At 36.9% G+C, this 16,873-nt stretch overlaps 1 protein-coding gene and 1 pseudogene across 1 annotated transcript in view; one reads left to right on the top strand and one right to left on the bottom strand.

Annotated features, from left to right (window-relative positions):
• The window catches only part of Prkar2a (protein kinase cAMP-dependent type II regulatory subunit alpha), an 84,236-nt gene that overhangs the window by 35,761 nt on the left and 31,602 nt on the right, over positions 1-16,873 (bottom strand). Inside the window, exons 3-4 of the mRNA XM_047563469.1 lie at positions 7,955-8,007; positions 5,343-5,426 (exon numbers count right to left, since the gene is read on the bottom strand). Of these exons, the coding sequence (XP_047419425.1) occupies positions 5,343-5,426; positions 7,955-8,007 (137 nt within the window). The remainder of the gene's footprint in view (positions 1-5,342; positions 5,427-7,954; positions 8,008-16,873) is intronic.
• LOC124992558 (CYFIP-related Rac1 interactor B-like) lies at positions 8,890-9,993 on the top strand (annotated as a pseudogene).

Here is a 16,873-nt window from a genome sequence, read left to right as displayed (position 1 = left end):
TGAAAAAGCTTTCTACAACTTATAAAAAAATCGGTTATGTACTGCCACCTTCCTACAGGTGTTGACATTAACAGGATCATCAAATCTGAAGACTTGTGATAGCACTAGAGGTTATTTTGTGGAGTAGCACATCATTAACCTCTCTGAACTTCAGGTTTTTCATTCATAATATAATAAAATTTCTAAATAATAGTTTCTAGCTCATCAATTTTGACGATTAAAGGAGAAAAATCTAGGGAAAGTATTTACCATACAACAAATGGGATGATTGCTTCATTTATCCAAAATATGTAATTACTTACCAACATTACCTGCCATGACCAGAAGATAACTATGCCAGTAAGTGTAATGAAAAAAAAAATACTATTAAACCATAACAAAAAAGAGCTGGGGACATAGTTCAGTAGTAGCATGCTTACTTAGCAAGCTTGGAGGTCCTGGAGTTGACCCCCAGCACTACAAAAAAAGAGAGAGAGAAAAAGAGTGAGAGCCAGAGAGCCAGAGAGAGAGAGAGAGAGAGAGAGAGAGAGAGAGAGAGAGAGAGAGACAGAGGAGAGAGACTAGAAAAGAGAGAAAGAAAGAAAGGAAAGAAAGGAGGGAGGGAGACACAAAGAGAGAGAGAAACCTAACAAAATAGTGGTCTCAGTTTGAAGCTAGCATTCCTCTGCCAGATAGGGAGACCAGTGATTGTTAGGGGACACTAAATACCAGTTTCAACTCAAAGAGACTATGAGACTATTTATGGGGCAATGTAGATTGAGGACCTAGCAAAGGACTAATTTTTGGGGGGTGGGTACTGGGGACTAAACTCAGGGGCACTTGAACACTGAGCCACATCCCAGCCCTATTTTGCATTTTATTTAGAGACAGGGTCTCCCTGAGTTGCTTAGTGCCTTGCTGTTGCTGAGGCTGGCATTACAGGTGTTTGCCACTGCATCCAGCTAGGAATAATTTTATTGCTGAGTAATTTCATGTTATTTAATGTTCTGTCAGAGTGACTGTGCTACCTAAAATAATTACTGCCACAAGGCTTAGTTCCATAGTTTCATGTGCTGAACGCCATACAAGATGAAAAATACTAAAAAGGATGGCTTAATACTCATGTACCACCCACAATCTTGTGGAGTGTGGGTCCAGTGTTGCTTGAACTCTCCTATTTAAATACTGGCAAAAAAAGCCAGAAAAAAAGGGCTGGGGTTGTGGCTCAGTGGCTTGCCTAGCATGTATGAGGCACTGGGTTTGATCTTCAGCACCATATAAAAAATAAATAAACAAATGAAGGGATAAAAAAAGAAACATTACACAAAACTATTTAAAAAGCAGAAAAAAATACTGCCATAAATTCAAATTTTCATGTATAATACCAATCAAACACATTTATACCTGACCTGTGGGCTATCTCTTAGAAGCTGCTTGTAACTTTTCTTCTCCTAACCTAGACTCTTCAAAAAATCAGTGTCATAAGATGTGGGGGTACAGAGGGACAGGAGAGCATTCCATTTTAGAGGGGCATGGAATGATACCACAACAACCAATTGCATATATGTGATTCAATGCTGAAAAACAAAACAAGCCAGGCATGGTGGTATACCTGTAATCCCAGCTATGTAGAAGGACTATAAGTTCAAGGTCAGCCTGGAAAACTCAGTGAGACCTTGTCTCAAAATAAAAAGATTTTATTATTTAAAAAATTTTTTATTTGTTCTTTCTAGTTATACATGATGGAAGAATATATTTTGACATATTCTACATACACGGAGTGTAACTTTCCTTTCTTGTGGTTTTACATGATGTGGAGTTACAAAATAAAAAGTTTTTTAAAAAGGGTTGGGGATAGCTGGGTATGATGGCATATGCCTGTAATCCCAGTGATGTGGAAGGCTGAGGTAAGAGGATCAAAAGTTTGAGGCTAGCCTTGACAACTTAGCAAGGCCCTAAGCAGCAACTCAGTGAGACCTGTCTCAAAATAAAAAATAAAAAATAAAGGGTTGGAGATGTTGCTCAGTGGTACAGCACCCCTGATACCATTTAAAAAAAAAAAGGGCAAGGGGAGGAATGAAAATTGTCACAGATTGGAGGAAACTAAGAAGAAATAACAACTAAATGCAATGTGGTATTCTGGATTAGATCTTAAACTAGAAGAAAGGCATTAGTAAGGCTGAGTAACTTCAGCTATGCAGGAGGCTAGGGAGGATCATAAATTCGAGGCCAACCTAGGAAACCTAGTAAAACCCTATCTTAAAATAAATATAAAAAGGGCTGGGATGTGGCTTAGTGGAGCACTTACCTAGCAAGGGTGAGGCTCTGGTTTAATCTCCAGAACCACACACACACACACACACAAGAGAGAGCATTAGTGAGAAAATCAATATGAACAAGGTGAAACTGGAATAAGGTTTGTAATTTAACTAACAGTATTGTAATGATGTTAATTTCTGAGGTTTTTTTTTTTTTTTTTTTTTTTTTTGTGGTACTGGGGATTGAACCCAGGGCCTTGTGCTTACAAGGCAAGCACGCTACCAACTGAGCTATATCCCCAGCCCAATTTCTAAGTTTCTTTTGCACAAGCTAGGGAAGTGCTCTACTACTAAACCATAACCCCAGCTCCAATTTCTTGGTTTTGATAAATATATTATGACCACGTAAGATGGTAATGTTGAGAGATACTGGATAAGGGATATAAGAAAACTCTCTACTATCTTTCTAACTCTTTTTGTAAATCTAAAACTTGTTCAAAATAAAAAGTTAAAAAAAAAAAAAAGGAGGAGGAGGAGGAGGAACAGGAGGAGAATACGGGCACAGTGGCACCTGCCTGTAATCCCAGCGGCTCTGGAGGCTGAGGTAGTAGGATGGAGAGTTCAAAACCTGCCTCAGTAATTTAGAGAGGCCCTAAGCAACTCATCGAAATCATCTCTAAATAAAATAGAAAAAAAAAAACAGGGCTGGGGATGTGACTCTGTAGTTAAGTGTCCCTGGATTCAATCCCGGTACCAAAAGGAAGAAAAAAATGAATTACTAAAATATATAGAACATGAATGAGCCAAAGAAGTAGTATGCAACTTCATACAGAACTGGGCATGTAGCTTAGTGTTAAGAGCACTTGCTTAGCATATGAGAAGACCTGGGTTTGATCCCCAATACTGGAAAAAAAAAAAAAAAAGAAAAGAAAAGAAAAAGAAACCACATACAAAAGAGTATATACTATACACTCACCCCCTGTAAATTTTATACTGGGGTTGAACTGATCACACAGCAGTGAACTCATAGGCAAAAATACCATCAAGCTACATCCCCTGTCCTTTTTTTTTTTTTTTTTTAATTTTTTTGTTAGTTGTAGGTGAACACAATACCCTTATTTTATTTTTATGTGGTGCTGAGGATCGAATCCAGGGACTCACAAGGGCTAGGTGAGTGCACTACCATTGAGCCACAAGCCCAGCCCTCCCCTGCCCTTTTTATTTTTCATTTTGAAACAGGGGCTCGCTAAATTTTCCAGGCTAGCCTTGATCTTGTGGTTCTCTCAGTTTGAGTGGCTGGGATTACAGGCATGCACCACCATGCCCAAACGTACAATTCCATTTATATAAAATTCTAAAACAGGCAATCTGGTCTATTATGCAATAAATGAAAATAGTAGTTGCCTCTGGAGGAGGGAGATAAGAATTGATCATTAAGAGGCATGGAATGGGGCTGGGGAGATAGCTCAGCTGGTAGAGCGCTTGCCTCGCAAGCACAAGGCCCTGAGTTCGATCCCCAGTACCGCAAAAAAAGAAAAAAAAAAGGCATGGAATGGTGGTAATGTTTTGTATCTTAATACCTGCGTATGCATTTGTCAAACTTCAGACTAGTGTATTCAATGCTGAAGAAAATGTGGGGGAAAAGGAGCACTTTTACACTGTTGGGGGAATTATAAGTTAGTATGACCACTGTGGAAATTAATGTATAGGTTCCTCAAAAGACTAGAAATGAGGAAGGCCCTGGGTTCAAATCCCCAGCACCAAAAAAAAAAAAAAAAAAAAAAGACTAGAAATGAACTACCACATGTCCCAGTTTTATCACTTCTCATATTTATCCCAAATAATTAAAGTCATCATACTACAGCAATACATGCATACCTGGTGTGTTTAGAGAAGCACAATTCACAGTAGCTGAATAATGGAACCAGCTTAGATGCCTGTCAGTAGATGCATTCATCCATTGAAATATGGTATATATACATAATGGAGTTTCACTTAAGCATAAGAAGAATAAAAGAAAATCTGGTATATATATATATATATATATATATATATATATATATATATTATAAAATGGAGTTTCATTCAAACATGAAGAAGAATATGGCTTTAGCATGTGGCCTTTAGAGTAGGGAAATAGAAACTGAAGATTCCCTATTGCTATAGGCAAAAGATTTATGTTCCTCCAAATTCATGTTAAAACCTAATTCCCAACATAATAGTATTAAGGAGGTAGAGTCTTTGGAAAGTGATTAGATCATGAGTAGAGCCCTAGTGAATGAGATTAATGCTCTTATAAAAAAGACCCGTGCAAGTTTCCTCCTTTTTCCTATCATGTGAGGATACAGAGAGAAGACTGGCCATCCACAAATCATGAAGTAGGTCTTTTATCAGAGATAGAATCTGCTGGTACTTTTATTTTATACATCCCTGTCTCCAGAACTGTGAGAAATCTATTTGTTGTTTATAGGCCTCCGGGTTTATGGTATTTTGTTATAGCAACCTGAATGTGTTGCCTACCCTTAGGAGGCAGCCCTTGTTCTCTAGCTCTACCACCAAGAGGAGGAGAACAAGCGAGGCCACAGATCTGATGTCAAGTCATGTAGACATGCATGACTTGCAAGAGGTGCTTCATGCCTAAGGTCTTCACCAAGCAGCAGAAGCCCAATACCTGAGGTATGGAAAAAAAAAAAAAAATTCACACAATTCTAATGGGTTAACTTGTTACCTAGTGAAGAGAATTATACAACAGCATGTTTGGACAAATCAATCCATTTGTAGCATAAATTCAGGTCCTTCAACCCAAGCCAGGCCAGAGTCATGCAGACCAGAGCATTTTCTGGCAACATAACTAAATCACATGGTCCTCATATTACCAGCATTATCTTGGAGGAAGTGTCAAAGCAGATCAGAAAAATATTAAAAGTCATGTGAAAAATCACATCCACATTATAGTGGTCAACATAATAAAACATTTGTTAAGTAAAATGAATCTAAGGTTTCATGCTTCATACAACTATGGCTAAAATGTTATAAACTTTAAAAGACAGATAGGAAAAAATTAAAAGATCATTATAACAAAAATATTTTTTAAATCATTATTACCTGATCAAGATTTTTGAAAAGAAGAATATCTTTACAAGCTTCCTGAAGTCTGCATCTCTGTTCATCAGTTTTAGGATGAATCACCTATCAATCCAAATAAAGCCAGGGAAAATGGTTTATTCCATTTAAAACTTACTTGCTTAAAAACTGGTATATCGGGGGGGGGGAGGGGAACAAGAATGGAGGAAGGAGGGACTGTATAGAGGGATAAGAGGGGTGGGAGGGGAAATAACAGAATGAATCAAAAACTATTATCCTAGGTAAATGTATGATTACAAAAACAGTATGCCTCTCCTTCATGTACAAACAGAGAAACAAGATGTATCCCACTTGTTTATAATAAAAATGAATAGAAAAAAAAATTGGTATATCTCTTTCTCCTAAAAATTAAGAAAAAATTGGGGCTAGAGTTGTAGCTCAGTGGTAGAGTGATTGCCTAGCACATGTGAGGCTCTGGGTTCAATTCCCAGGACCACATAAAAATAAAGTAAAGGTATTGTGTACAGATACAACAACAAAAACAATTTTTTTAAAAGGTAGGAAAAATTGGGGCTGGAGTTGTGGCTTGGTGGCAGAGCACTTGCCCCATATGTGAGGCCCCGGGTTTGATACTCAGCACCACATATAAATAAATAAAATAAAAGATCCATTGACAACTAAAAATATATTTAAAAAGGTAGGAAAAATTAGAAGCATGTTTTCTATAATTTTAATTCTACCAAGCAGTATCCTGAATGTGAAGGGGAAATGTGATATAAGGGGTGAAGATCATGACCCTGGAGCCATCTGCTGGCTGTGTGACTGGCAGCAAGACAACTGTCCCTTAGGAGCCTCAAGGTCCTCATAGTGAGCAGCAACTCAGGTACCATCCTACCTCTGGTCACACAGCAGTGAACTCATAGGCAAAAATACATATCCTTACATTTAATGAGTACAGAAATATGTTAGAGAGTATTAAGGGAAGGGAGACAAGAAGTGTGAAGGGGGTGAGGATGGGGAAAGCCACAGGTTAGGCCTCATTCAAGTAATAATGTGGACATATCTCAAGGAAATGAGTACAACCTAAGGGAGTGAATCACGCTCTGTGGGAAGAGCAAGTAAAAATGTTTCATGATGGGAGAGTGAATATCAAGTTTGAAAAATAACCAGGAAATAGATGTGACTGATGCAGAGTGAAAGGGAAAAAGTAGGTGACTGGGTGTGGGGTTTGGGGAGAGAAGGATGCTCAAATCAACAGTTCACTATAAATCATAAAGAAACTGGAATTTGCTCTAGCAACACATGGGTGATTTGAAGATAACTAGGGAGGAAATCTAATGTTTTTAAAGGTATATACTAGTTGCTAAATGAACCAGGGTGGTGGACCTGGAGGTGCTGAGAAGTACAGAATATGTTCTGAAGACATAGGAATTTTCAAAAAATTGGATGTGGGTATGGGGAAAAAAAATAAGATGAAGGTGACCCCAAAGTTTTGGGTCCAAGCAAATGAACACAGGAGCTGCCATAAATGAAAACTGGGAAAAGAATATTTAAAGGGAAACCTGGAGTTTGTGTTAAATTGTCTACTGACATCTAAGTAAAGATGGTAAATAATCAATGGCTGTATAAGCTAAAGTTAAAGTATTAACTTATTAGCAGTAGTAGTGGTATCTGCAAATTAAAGTTGTCATAAGGATTAAATAAGTTAAGGATTTAACTACCATAAGGATTAAACAGTAACTTGCATTCATAGTAGGTAGTCAAAAACTATTGCTTTTATAAAAGTAATTTATGTTAACTGTACAAAAGTTTTAAAAACTGAGTTTTTTTTAAAAAGCACACCAAAATTAACAACAGTCTACTACAACCATTGTCAACATCTAGGGTATATATCCCTTTCAGATATAATTATCTGTATATACATAAAAACAAATACATTTAAATTTTTATTTTACAAAATATTCTTAAAAAGTACCTCATAAAACATATATTCTATGCCATTATCCTGTCCTATATAATCATTTTCAATGGCTACAGATTGTTGACTTGAATATAATAACATGGTTTAATCCTTGGTATTTCTTTATTTAGGGTTATTTAGCTTATTTCCATTTTTCACCATTACGACACTACAATGATCTCTATTTGTATATTCTTAGGAGAGATCCAACTGCTTATTAGGGCTAAATTCCCCTTTGGGTAACAGTTGAATCAGTTGGCTTCATCATGTTTAAGGTTTCTGACAGGTACACCTAGGTTCTTCCTCATCATATGCTTAAACAGTGCTGCTTTAAATCTGCTAGATAAAAAGTGGTACCAGGCGTGTGGCACATGCCTGTAATCCCACATACTCAAGAGGCTGAGGCAGGAGGATCACAAGCTCAAGGCCAGCCTTGGGAAGTAGTGAGGCCCTGGTTCAAAATAAAATATAAAAAGAACTGAGAATGTAGCTCAGTGGTAAAGTTCCCCTGGGTTCGATCCCCAGTACCAAAAAAGATAAAAATTAAATTAAAAATAACATCTTGTTGAGATTTTAATTTATATTTAATCATCAGCATGATTAGATTTTGGTATGTAGAAGAAAGGAGATAGTGGGAAATGCAATTCTACATAATTTTTGCTTTAGTCCTTACCCTTGGATCTGTATCTTCCTCTTCCTCATCAGGGTTATAGGTCTCTGCACAGACTAAAATTGGAGAGAAGAAATAGAGATGTGTGATTTTAGGAAAAATAGTAAATGAACATAATTTATTCTTATTCACTGTTTTCTAAAGTTCTAATGATCCTTTTAAATTCCTTCTTTCAATTAATACATATAGTAAAGTACCTACTACTGTTAGGTATTCCCTTAGATACTGAAAACCCAGCTCTCTAGAAAATGGTGATGCAAAATAAGAGAGAGACGATAAGCATCACCTACTAAATCTTATGGTACTGCAAGTAAAAATAAAGAGGTGCTGTCTCTGCTGTGTTATGAAGCAGGGGTAAAAAAAACCATGAAGTACAAAATATACATACTATAAACGCAAGAGATACAAAGGTAATTAACCAAAAAATGAGTTAAAATACTTCAGACTTATTATGTGCAGGTATAACTTAAAAACTAAATTCAAACAATCCTCCAGCTTTAGCCTTCTGAGTAAGCTGGGAGTACAGATCTGTGCCATCATACTTCACTAAAAATTTCTTTTTGTGGTACTGGGGATTGAGCCAACCACTTTCAGTAGATATATTCCAACCACGAAAAACAACTCTGAATAGCAATGGGACAGCAATTCTAAAATTCTTCTGTGTACTACATTATAAGGAAAGACACTGATTTTTTTTATTGGAGAAGTATACAAATATGGAATGAAGTCAACTTGGAGCAACCGCTGCTGTCGCCGCCACCTAGTTGATCGCGGCTCCGCCACAAGGGAAGGTGTGGAGGGGTTCCAGGTCTGGCCGCCGCAGCTCGCCGCTCTGGGCCCGGGGCTCCCCCTAGCGCCGTTGAGGAGCCACCGCCGCGGCTCGAGGAGGGCGGAGGAGTGGGACTGAGAGCCTAGAGGCTCAAAGAGTGTACCTTAACATGGGGAATCTTCTTAAAGTTTTGACACGCACAGATCTTCAGCAGGGGCCAAATTTTTTCCTTGATTTTTAAAAATGCCCAGCCTACAGAGTCTGAGAAGGAAATTTATAATGAGGTGAATGTAGTATTGAAAGATGTAGAAGGCATCTTGGAGGACTTGCAGTCATACAGAGGAGCTGGCCATGAAATACAAGAGGCAATCCAAAATCCAGTAGATGAGAAGTTGCAAGGGAAGTCGTGAGGTGCAGTCGTTCCACTTGTAAGCAAATTAAAGAAATTTTATGAATTTTTTCAGAGGTAAGAAGCAGCATTAAGAGGCCTTTTGGGAGCCTTGACCCTAACCCTAACCCTAACCCTGTATTCTCCTACCCAGCACCTAGAGTGACAGCAGGCTCTTGCTAAACAGTTTTCAGAAATTCTTCACTTCACACTCCGGTTTGATGAACTCAAAAGATGGCAAATTCTGTCATACAGAATGATTTCAGTTACTATAGAAGAACGGTGAATCGTATGAGGATTAATAATGTTCCAGCAGAAGGAGAAAATGAACTAAATAATGAATTGGCAAATCGAATGTCTGTTTTATGCTGAGGCAACCCCCATGCTGAAAACCTTAAGTGATGCTACAACAAAATTTGTATCAGAGAATAAAAATTTATCAATAGAAAATACCACAGACTGTTTAAGCACCATGACTAGTGTATGCAGAGTCATGCTGGAAACTGGAGTATAGAAGCAGATTTACAAATGAAGAGACAGTATCCTTCTGCTTGGGGGTAATGGTGGGTATCATAATACTCTATGACCCCACTCCATACATTCAGTGGGAGCATTTGCCAAAACTTCCAAAATTGATATGATAGGCTGTATCAAAGTTCTTTTTTTTTTTTTTTTTTTTTTTTGCAGTACTGGGGATCGAACTCAGGGCCTTGTGCTTGCAAGGCAAGCGCTCTACCAGCTGAGCTATCTCCCCAGCCCTGTATGAAAGTTCTTAAGGACTAACCTCCTAATAGTGTAGAAGATCTTCTAAATGCGCTCAGGTAAACAACAAAACATTTGAATGATGAGACTACCTCCAAGCAAATTAAATTCAAGCTGCAATAACCATTCTGGAGTAAGCACCTGCTGTAGACAGAAGACAGTATTCTGCAGTGACTGAGAATGCAGTTTTTTAGTGATTGCAATTACTATCTCACTTATTCTTGCTTTTATTTCTTCCCTGGTTCCTCTTCTCTCTTTTTTAATCATGTTCTTGTTCTTAAGACTTCTTTTCTGTGCCAAAATCAGTAAAGTTATGCTCTGAGGGGACATTGTCTTTCAAACAGGCCATCTAAGGCAGCTAATTATGCATTGCATTGGGTTCTCTACTGAGAAAAATTCTGTGACTTGAATTAAATATTTTTAAATGTGGATTTTTTTTGAAAACTAGTATCTAATATTGCTTCTCCTTCAGGGCAAAACTGCCTACTCTGCTATTCAAAAACCTCCAATGCTTTTATTTTCTATTGTTGCTTTTTTCATGTACAGCCAAAATGAAAATGTTTAAATTAACTGTGTTGTACAAATGGTACCCAACACAAACATTTTTTTAAATTAGTTAAGACTTTTGTTTAAAGTTTTAAGTTTGCATTTTGACTTTTTTTTTTAAAGGATGTATGTTGTGTGTTTAACCTTTATTAATTAACATTAACTGTGATGTATGTGTAGAATATTACGTATGCATGTTCATGTTTAAAGAATGGCTGTTGATGATAAAATAAAAACCAGCTTTCATTTTTCTAAAAAATATGGAATGAAAAGAAGGATTAGGACTACTGATGTCTGTATAAATCCATATCTTAAAATCTTACCTGTGGTATTACTGGCAAATATACAATGAATTACGAGTGATTTTTAAAAAGAGGCCGGGTGTGGTGGTGCTATAATCCCAATGGCTTAAAGCTGAAGTAGGAGGAATATGAGTTCAAAGCCAGCCTCAGCATTTAGTGAGGTGCTAAGCAATTCAGTGAGACCCTGTCTCTAAATAAAATATAAAAAAGGGTTGAGGAGGGCTGCTTTGTGGCTCAGTGGTAGAGCGCTTGCCTAGCATGTGTGAGGCACTGGGTTCAATCCTCAGCACCACATAAAAATGGATAAAATGAAGGTACTGTGTCCATCTGCAACTAAAAAAATATTTAAAAACAAAATTAAAAAGTAAAAAAAGGGCTGGGGATGTGGCTCAGTGGATAAGCACTCTTGGGTTCAATCCCAGTACCCAAAAAAAGGGGGTTTGTACTAACAAAACTGCTTTCTCAAAAATGATCTAGATGTGATCACTGATGTCACTCAGAATGCAACAAATCAAACCTGTTCCCTCTTTACAGTATAGATCATTACAGTTAGGGAAAGTTTTCTTCATCTTTTTTTGGTACCAGGAGCTAAACCCAGGGGCACTTAACCATTGAGCTATATCCCCAGCCTCTTTTCATATTTTATTTAGAGAGAAGGTCTCAATAAGATGCTGAGACTGGCTTTGAACTCATGATCCTCTTCCCTCAGTCTCCCAAGTCACTAGGGTTACAGGTGTGCACCACCCTGCCGGGCTGGGAAAGTTTTCTTCTAATAAATCTTCTCTATCTACAACAGTTGAGTGCCCAGAGGTGATTTACTGCAAATCCTCACCCACAAAGGAGCTAACAGTAGCAATTTCCTTCTGAATACTCAAGTGCCTGGCTCACAATAAGGATGCAGAAAACACCAATTCTTTGAACTATTACTGTCATTACTTCAGTTTCATTTGTTCTGGTTTTCAGGAATACTAGTTATTGTTATTTTAGTTCTGTTCTTTAACTTAGCTCTTTTGACAACTGTTCTTCAATGCTGCCCTCCATCACAGATTTTTGTCCTTAACAACTGCTCTTTTGTTATCTTTATATATTGAATTGAGTTTCCTCAGCCTATTCTACTTATTCAGAATTCATAAAGGTAATGGTTTCTTGCACTCATATTAAGTCTTTGGTAGAGAATTTGGTAGTGAATTTTTCTGGTCTTCATTCCTCTCATATCCTTAATCTGTTGTGACTTCATTCATAGGCCCTGTATTAGTTTGTCAAGATTTCTCATCTGTTACCAGGCAAGGAAAAAAAAAATTCTTGACTTTAATATCAATTAATTTGTATGATGGCCAAAAGACTCCATGTATCTTCAACTAGAGGATAAGTTGATATACACTCCCAATTTAAATCCCAGTTTCTTGAAGACATTTACTTACTGCATTCCTGGTTCAGATATATATCCAGGCTTTCCCTTCCTCACTGATTCTCTGAATTCAAGAAATACTTCAGAAATGGTAGCTTCCAGCATGTTCTGTACACAGGACTCTCCCTCCCCCGCCTTAATACTTTACTTGTATGAACCATGCCCCCTATGCTATAATGGCATTAATACCCTGCCTTCCAATGTGGACCCAGTAACTTAAAACAAATGCAGAAAGTTAGGGGGAAATAGTGTGAGAAAAGACACCATTTCAGTCCCAGAAATAGCAGCAAATAATGTTCTGCAGGGAGGCTGCATGGGTCTTGGTCACTGAGTCAGGGAAATAATAATGGAATAGAGTTAACAACTCACTGCCTTTTTCCAAGCATTACTGTTTCCCGGAGATGAAGTCAGGGTGCATTTATCTCAGTTCTGTCCCAAAAGATTAAGGCAGACACTTATCTTAGTTCCTCAACTATTTCTGCTACTACTTTTTGCATCTTCATAGGTTATTCTGGTAGAAGCTTGGGAAAGCTACATCAAGGACATCTGAACAGATACCATGTTAAACAGTTATTCCTTGTTTAAGACTTAAAAATATCTACTTACAATAATCCACGTTAAAAAAAACCTACCTTCACTTTAGGAAATGGATGCATGAATATACTCTCTCAACTTTTATTTATGTATGAAAGTTTTCATTTAAATGGTTAAACAAATTAAACTGTCTACAACCACAGAAATGAAAAGTTGTATACAATGAATCAAAATACAGTCTGTAAAAATTTTAAAAATAAAAAAATTTAAAAATAAACTTTAAATAAGACTGATACAATTTTACTGATAATGACACTTAATCTTGGGCAAGTTTACTTCTAGGGTTGCTTTTCCTTCAATGTTGGAGACAGTATTTTGTCAACTACCTAATTTTTATATTTTTAGATATTAATATTACTGAGGCAACAAATATTAATTATAGTCTTCAAGCCTTTAGATATAGCACTATAATTTGAACAAAAGTAGCTGGGACTGAAAAAGTAGCTTAGTAGAAAAGTACTTTCTCAGTATGCACAAGGCCCAGACCAAAAAATGAACGAACAAAAAACCCTAAAGTCAAACATTGAAAGCTTTCATTAAAATTATTAATGTTTCTGTTTGTGGAAAGACATTAATGCCTCAACTTTCCAAAACTGGATTTTAATTTACTTTCTTCTCCATTTCTTTATTTATTAATGTAAGAAGATTTAATATGAGCTCTCCCCTCATAACAAATTTTTAAGTACATAACACAATATTGATTTTCAGACATCAATTTTGTTTCATGCATTTTGTTTTGCTGTGTATATAGTGTATATAATGGGCAAATGAGTCCCAGTTTTGCAACATCTAGTCTCTAGATGTTAAAGAGGTTGCCAGTGTATGACCAAGTAGTTAGTAAAATTAGCACATTTTGTACACTTTGTATTGAAATTCATGGGGAAGCTTGTCCTCTGTAAATGACTTTTGAATATGAATTTGTTCAGCCATCTCTAAGCGTTACATATGCCTGTAATTGTCCACTGGACTGAAAGAGAGAGGGATGCGGGGATAGAAAGGTTCAAGGACAAAATGGTCATATTAGAAAATACCTCAGATTCTAACCATTGCTACGTGTGCAATTTTATTTACCAGTGCTGTGTGCATAGTGGACAGGTTCTTATGTGGAATATCTAGTCCTTCTATATATTTAGAAGTGCTTGATATATTTAAAAGTAGAAGTGGTAGAATTAAAACTTTGTAAATAGCTTTTAAAAAGTGATGGGAAATACTGTTTGGGATTGTTAAGCCACCTCTGAACAGAATACTGTCTGTACTTGTTCACTGGGTTGAGGGAGGTGGGAGGGAAGAAGTTGCAAGGATGTTTTGTTAAGAGTGTGCTAGAAAACTTCAGCTTACCCATTGCCCTGTGATGTGCATTTCATTTAACTTTGCTGTGCTGTATATATTGTATATATACTGGACAAAGGAGTCCTAATTTTATAATATCTAGTCTCTAGATATTAAAGAGGTTGCCAATGTATGACAAAAGTAGAGTTAGTAAACTAACACATTTTGTACACTTTGTGTTAAAATTCATAGAAAGGCAGTCTTCTGAAAAGGACTTTTGGAAGTAAAATTATAACATCATGTGACACTCAGATGTGGCACATGTGACATGGGAGAAAGAAGTGGAAGAAATGAAGGATTCTAGGCCAGAGTGATCCTACTTAGAAGACACTTTCAGATGTAACCATTGTTACATGTGTGTAGTTTATTTAACACTACTATGTACATAGTGGACAAACTTAAGTCCTTATTTGAAACATCTAGTCTTTCTAGATGTTTAGAAGTGCACAAAGTATGTTAAAAGTAGAGGTAGTAAATAAAACATTTTGTAGATATCTTTTTGTTAAAATCCATAATGAAATAACTGTCTTTTAGAAATGGAATGATCAAAACAGTTCTCTGAGCAGTACACGTTGTATTTGTGCTGTTCAGGGAGGAAGAAGGAAAAGAAAATGCAAAGGGCTTTATACCAACGTATTTTCTGTGAAGCAAGATTGACCATTGTCTCTTATATCTGAGTTTTGTTTTACTATGTAAATAGTGTATATAAAGGACACAAGTCCTAATTTACATCTAGTCTATCTAGATGTTAAACAGGTTGCCAGTGTATGACAAGTAGAGTTAGTAAACTAACACATTGAGTATGCTTCATGTTAAATTCATAGGAAAGACTATTCTTAAAACCACTTAGGAAGTGAAATTGTTAGTCATCTCTCAGCATTACAGATGCATATATCTGACCCCTGTGTTGATAAGAAACTAGAAGGGGAAGGGTTCTAGGCCAGAATGTTCTTGTTTGGAAGACACTTTCAAATTCTAGCCTTTAAAAAGAGGGGGTTTTGCTTCAGAGTGTAGCCTTTGTTCAGTAAGTTGCAGTTTATTCAGTGCTACTGTATGTATAGTTTAAAACTTAGGTCCTTGTTGGAAACATCTAGTGTTTCTAGATGTTTAAAGGTGCACAACACATGGTAAAAGTTAAGGACTAAAGTAATGCCTTTTAAGTATTTTTTGTTACTGTATAGGAATGGTTGCCATTTAGGAGAATGGAATTGTTGAACTTGATGTCTTGGAGAATACGTGGAAGATTCACTGGGTGGTGGGTGGGGGAATGAGAAAGTATGCATAGAGAAGCACTCTGTGCCCTTAGATTAGTTCCGATTGTCTAGCCACTGTTATATGTGCATTTTAGTTAGTATTGCTGGGTATTAAAGGATAAGTCCTAATGCCCAAAGTTTGTTAGAAGTAACAAAATAATCCCTACATAAATATCCTTGTTAGTTTTTAGGAAGAACTGTCTTCTGGGAATGACCCTTGTTAATCCACCTCTTGGAGCTAGGGGTAGTCCTGAATTTAGTCATTGAAATGGTGCTGAGGGAGAAGAGAAAGGGTGAGGGGACGTGCTCTTTGCTAGTAGCTCCATATCTGGAAGGCAGGTTTAGATTATAACCATAGATCTATATGCATTTTTGGTAAAGTACTTGTGTTTATTGTGCACAAAGTTCATACTTTATTTCACAACATCTAAGCTTTCTAGATGTCCTGAGGGTAACTGAATCATAAAAAGTAGAGCTAGTGAATTAGCCAATTTGTAAATAACTTTTAGTTATAATTGATAGAAAAGATGCATCTGGGACATGGAATTGCTTTGTCTCTGGGCTTTGTGTATCAGGACTTGCTCGTTAGGCTGGCAGCAAAGGGGCACAGGGGCGCACACAGGGAAAGACAGGAGCAAGTGCTCAAGGATTGACATTTCCATGTGAGCCACTGGTGTGTGCACCTTCTGGCTGTACTATAGGAATACTTTAATTCACTGGGAACATGCATTCTTGCTAATACTTTAGTAGAAATTTGGTAATGAAACAAGCTTGGTGTATCCTGTTGCTTTGTCTCATTTTAAATTGAGCATTAAGGGAATGCATTATTTTAGTTGTAACTCTGCCAATATGTCTATCCTAGAGGCCTGTTGCCATTTCTGTCTTCAATGAAATTTTTGTCCCCAAGAAAGGATAACAGATTGAGTTGGTATAGTGTATTCTTGGTTATCAAAAATACTCATGTAGCTTTGGGATTTTGAATTGGTGAGTATTCATGATGTGTGGAAAAGCATGATACACACTACAATCTCAATCACAAATGGGATATTGTGCATGTATATGCACGACCTGGAGGGACACGTCCAACTAAGCTGCTTGTGACTGAATGACTTTGTTCTTTGCTTGTGTTTTTATTTTTCCTGTAATGCACACATTAACATTTAAAAAATAAATGCTATTTTAAAAACAAAAACAAAAAAAAAAAACAAAAAAACACAATATTGTTTATCTTGCATAACTAAAGCCGTATACCTGTTGAACAGCTATTTGGCACTTCCCCCATCATCAGTCCCTAGCAACCAACATTCTATTGTTTATATGAGGTTTTTTTTTTTTTTTTTTTTTTTTTTTTTTTTTTGCAGGGGTGGGTACTAGGGATTGAAGTCAGGGGTGCTTTACCAATGAGCTATATCCCCAGTTCTTTTTGTTGTGAGATAGGATCTTGCTAGTTTCGTTAGAGCCTCATTAAATTCTGAGGCTAGTCTCAAACTTGTGATCCTCCTGTCTCAGCTTCCTGAGTCACTGGAATTACAAGTGAATGCTACCGAGCCCAGTAATTTTTTTTTTTTTTT

The sequence above is a fragment of the Sciurus carolinensis genome, chromosome 9, assembly GCF_902686445.1.
Source record: "Sciurus carolinensis chromosome 9, mSciCar1.2, whole genome shotgun sequence".
NCBI classification, from domain to species: Eukaryota; Metazoa; Chordata; class Mammalia; order Rodentia; family Sciuridae; genus Sciurus; species Sciurus carolinensis.
Note: the sequence above shows the minus strand (reverse complement) of the source record. Positions and strands in the feature narration are given on the sequence as shown.